Genomic DNA, 3,991 nt, shown 5'->3' with positions numbered 1-3,991 from the left:
CATTCCTGAGGATGGCCTGAGTGAGATGAGGCCTGAAAATGATGAAGGAGAAGTCAAGAGTGGCTCCAGTTTCTGGCCTTTACAATGCGCTCAGATGGAGCCCACGTTGGGGGAAAGTGGGGAAGGAGAGGAGGGTGAATTCTGCTTGCGCCATGTTGAGGGTGACATGCCTGTGAGCATCCAGTGAGAGATGCGGCAGTTGGATACATGAGCCTGGGTCAGGGACACACACTTGGCAGCCACTGGTGTATTCACAGAATCGAAGGTGGCTGTCCAGGAGGAGAACAGAGGGAGACAGGGAGAGGGCTTGGACTGGAAGCATTGTCCTTGATCCTTCCTCTCGATCCAGGATGAGGGCCAGCCTGCCCCTCCTGCTGCTCACTATATGCCAAAAAGGCTCTGAAGGTGCTCGGCTATGTTATGATTGGCTATGATATGCTAGCCACCATAACAATGTTATGATTGGCTATGTTATGATAGCCACAATGTTATGGTGGCTACCCCATAAGGCCTCAGTGTGCCTGCTTCCATGGGCATGTTTCTGTGTTGGAAGTTAATGTACCGAACACCGACATTCAAATGGGGTATTCCCTTCACAGTGGAACCTCCCCTGGAAGTTCTCCACTTAGTCCAATACCTTCCCATCATTTAAGATATTTCTAGAACTCTAGGAACTGCCTACAGAGGCATACCATAAAATCAGCTCATTTAACTTCACACACACACACACACATACATAAACAGACACACACATATACATATACACTTACACACATAAAGATATATATACACCCATATGTGCACACACACATACACTAGTACACACATACATACATACACACCCATATGTACATATACACAAACCCATATATGTACACACACATATATGTCCCTGAGAGAAAAGGAAGGACCTCAGGGATCTGCAGCTGAGCAGTGACTGCTAACCAGCAGGGGTGGGAGGTGGCGGTGGGGAGGAGAGCAAGCAGGGAACAGTTCAGCCAGCTGCTGTCTCTAAAGGGTATTGCTTGACTTTGAATGTTTTCTAAAGGACAATCTTTCTTGGGAAGGGAGATCAGAAGTTTAAAGAAGACAGGTGGTGTGTCTTCTTTAAATCAAGGGGTAAATTAATAACCATAAATCATGCTAATGCCTTGTGAAAACATACAAACCTTCAAACAGTAAAATAATTTGTAAGAGTGGCAAGTTCTTAATACCTAGGCAACCTGAAAAGTTGCCACCTCATCAGCTTTGCATAAAGTCCCCAGTAGAAATGGGAAGAGCTCCCTCCTTAGCCAGTGTTCCCAGCAGGATTTCCCCTGCCCCGCCCCACCCAGCTCATCCTAGTCCTTGCCCTCCCACCCCAAGGCATGATGCTTGCACCTGGGGCAGTGCGTTTCTCTAAATTCTGGGAACCAGGACCCAGGAAAGGCAAGAGCCCAGGGAGTGTGCACAAGTGAGGTCAGGACTGCCCTGCTACCTGAATGGCTCAGTTAGAATTGTCCCTACAGCAGAACTGGTCCTGTTGGGACAGGATGTGCATCACGGGGTATGAGACAGGAGGTTCAGGACAGATATCAAAGCTAGGCCACCCTGCCACAGCAGGTTCACCCCTTCGCTGGGATGAAGAGCTCACTCACCCCTCCATCCTCTCCCTTTGTGATGAAGCCCTGCAGCTAGTCAGTCCTCCAGGCCAGGCACTGGCACTTCATCTCCAACTCCTCCCTCTCCCCTGACAGTCCATCCATTGCCAATGCTGCCAATGTTTCCTCCTTAGCTTCACTCGACCTGCCCTCTGAGTACCGTTTTAATTTAGACTCCTCTGACCCAGGCAAGACAGCTGAAAGAGTCTCTTAAATGCTTTTATCTCAACTGTTCTCCCAATCTTATCAGCAAGTGTGACTATTTTGTTCTCTTGCCCAGGATCTCCTCATTGCCTACAGGATAAATCCAGTGGCCGTCACAGCCCTGTTCTACCTGCCACCTTCCAACCTACGCCTGGTCCAGCTCAGAACTGGCGACACCCTGCCATGCCCCAGAGCAGACTCTTCTCTCCTGTCTTTTCATGACTCCATCCCTTTGATAAACTATTCCTCCTACTCAGCAGACTGCCTGTTCACCACCGATCAGGCTCATTCTCTAAGACCCAGCTCGTAAAGGCTCCTTGTCTCCCTCCGAAGTCTCTCACTCCCAGCTCTGTGCCCTCACCTGCCTGTTAATCTCTCTACTGCCACAAATAAGAGATGTACTTCAGCTTCTTTGTGAACTTGGTGGTCCGCCAGGAGGCCATGATCTCCTCAAGGATGGTCCAGTTTTGTAGCTAAGGGGTCTGGCCAGGCGCATGCACACAGCTAATGAATGAAGAGCATCTCTCTAAGGCAAGCTCCAGGCGAAGAGAGCACGGCCTTTCTTAACACCAGCTCCTCCTCGTGCCCTTACCCTCCTGGCAGCTCCATGGGCATCTCAGAGCTCTGATCTGCCCCAGATCACTGGCAGCCACTGCCACCATTCCCACACAGGCATGGCCCAGCCACCTAGGAGCCAGCTCCCTGAAGAACTTTGTCATTTTGTTAAGAGATGGTCAGCCTGAGAGTCCTGGTTTGTCTCTCTGTGGGGGGCAGTGGACACAGCCATTCACACCTACATTCTACCTCACAAAGGTACTACTTTAGGCAGGTGCTGCTTCCACCTTCTCCCCCCACTGCCCCCCCGCCCAGCCATCCTACAGGCCCAGGACTACCAGAGGATTGAAGGATGGAGGGTCTGACACTCACCCCAGATGTGGGATTGGCTGTCCAGCCCAGCTCTGCGGTAGCCGTCCTGGTGTCCATTAACGTTTCTGTGGATCAAAAAGAGAAGATCTGGTCAGTCGGAAGGATCGCTGGACAGTGGCCTTTGTGTCCTTGAAGTTACTTATGAGCAGAATGTCGGTGCCAGGAGCCGTGGGCGCCTCTGTGAAGCAGAGAAGGGGAGAGGTCTTCCAGGACCATGCAGCTCAGTACAGAGCTGGGCAGGCCTCCGGTCTCCGATGCCAGGTCCGCAGCTCTCGCCCCCAAAGACCTCAACCCACCCATGTGGGATGAAGTCATCTATCCACCCACCACTTTATACCTAAGACACGGCTTCTTCCATCAATACTTTCCCTAGAGGCTCTTCCAGGGCCATGCAGGCCCAGTAGCCACCTCTTTCTGCACTCTTCCTCCCCACTGGGCTGCTCCTCAATCGCACATGTCCATCCTGCCCTCCTATCCTCTGCCTCCCCTTCAGGCATCTGTGTTGACATCCTTAGGTGACTTCCCTCCTCTGGCCCCAACCACTCTCCCAATACTTGGCCCTCCTGCAGGTCCCTTTGCCCCCTGACCCCAGATACATGCTGACCCCCTTTCCCAAGACTCTATTGGGGGCTCACCCAGAACACAAATGCACACGTCAGACCCCAGCAGTCTGCTTCCTGGTTACCACTCCCTCTAGCCATTAAGTGAAGGACAGACACCCTGACTCTTGGGCCATCGGGGTCGCTACAGTACACACGCCAAGATCACCAGGTGCCATATAGTGACCACAATGCTGGTGTTTATTACAACAGATTTCTGGAAGGTAGCAGTAACGTGTCCTGAGAACAGGGCATGTTTTTCTTTTTTCCTCTTCAGTTTATTATTGACTGTCCCCACTGCAACCCCCCGCCCCCCGACCTCTTGAAAGAGACTGCTCCCCAAAGGCGGCCCCCCAGCTCCTGATCAGCAAACCCACAGCCTCTTTGTTTCTTTAACAGCTTTATTACGATAGAAATGACATAGAATTAACAGCACATAATCAAGGCATACAATTTTGAGAAGTTCTGACATATATTTACACCTGTGAAACCATCACCACAATCAGGATGATAAATATATCCATCATTTCCAGAAGTTTCCTTGACCCTGGGGGATCCCTCCTTCCTTCCTGTCCCTGCCCCACCCACTCACTGTCTCCAGGCAATGACAGATCTGCTCTC

General features: G+C 51.2%; 1 protein-coding gene across 1 annotated transcript in view; it reads right to left on the bottom strand.

The window, feature by feature from the left end:
* The window catches only part of EPHB1 (EPH receptor B1), a 283,401-nt gene extending 280,330 nt beyond the window's left edge, over nt 1-3,071 (bottom strand). The window contains exons 1-2 of the mRNA XM_006759807.2: nt 3,068-3,071; nt 2,772-2,836 (exon numbers count right to left, since the gene is read on the bottom strand). Of these exons, the coding sequence (XP_006759870.2) occupies nt 2,772-2,836; nt 3,068-3,071 (69 nt within the window). The remainder of the gene's footprint in view (nt 1-2,771; nt 2,837-3,067) is intronic.
* Nucleotides 3,072-3,991: the final 920 nt, after the last annotated feature.

Source organism: Myotis davidii, unplaced genomic scaffold (genome assembly GCF_000327345.1).
Source record: "Myotis davidii unplaced genomic scaffold, ASM32734v1 scaffold415, whole genome shotgun sequence".
NCBI classification, from domain to species: domain Eukaryota; kingdom Metazoa; phylum Chordata; class Mammalia; order Chiroptera; family Vespertilionidae; genus Myotis; species Myotis davidii.
This window is presented reverse-complemented; position numbering and strand designations above follow the sequence as displayed.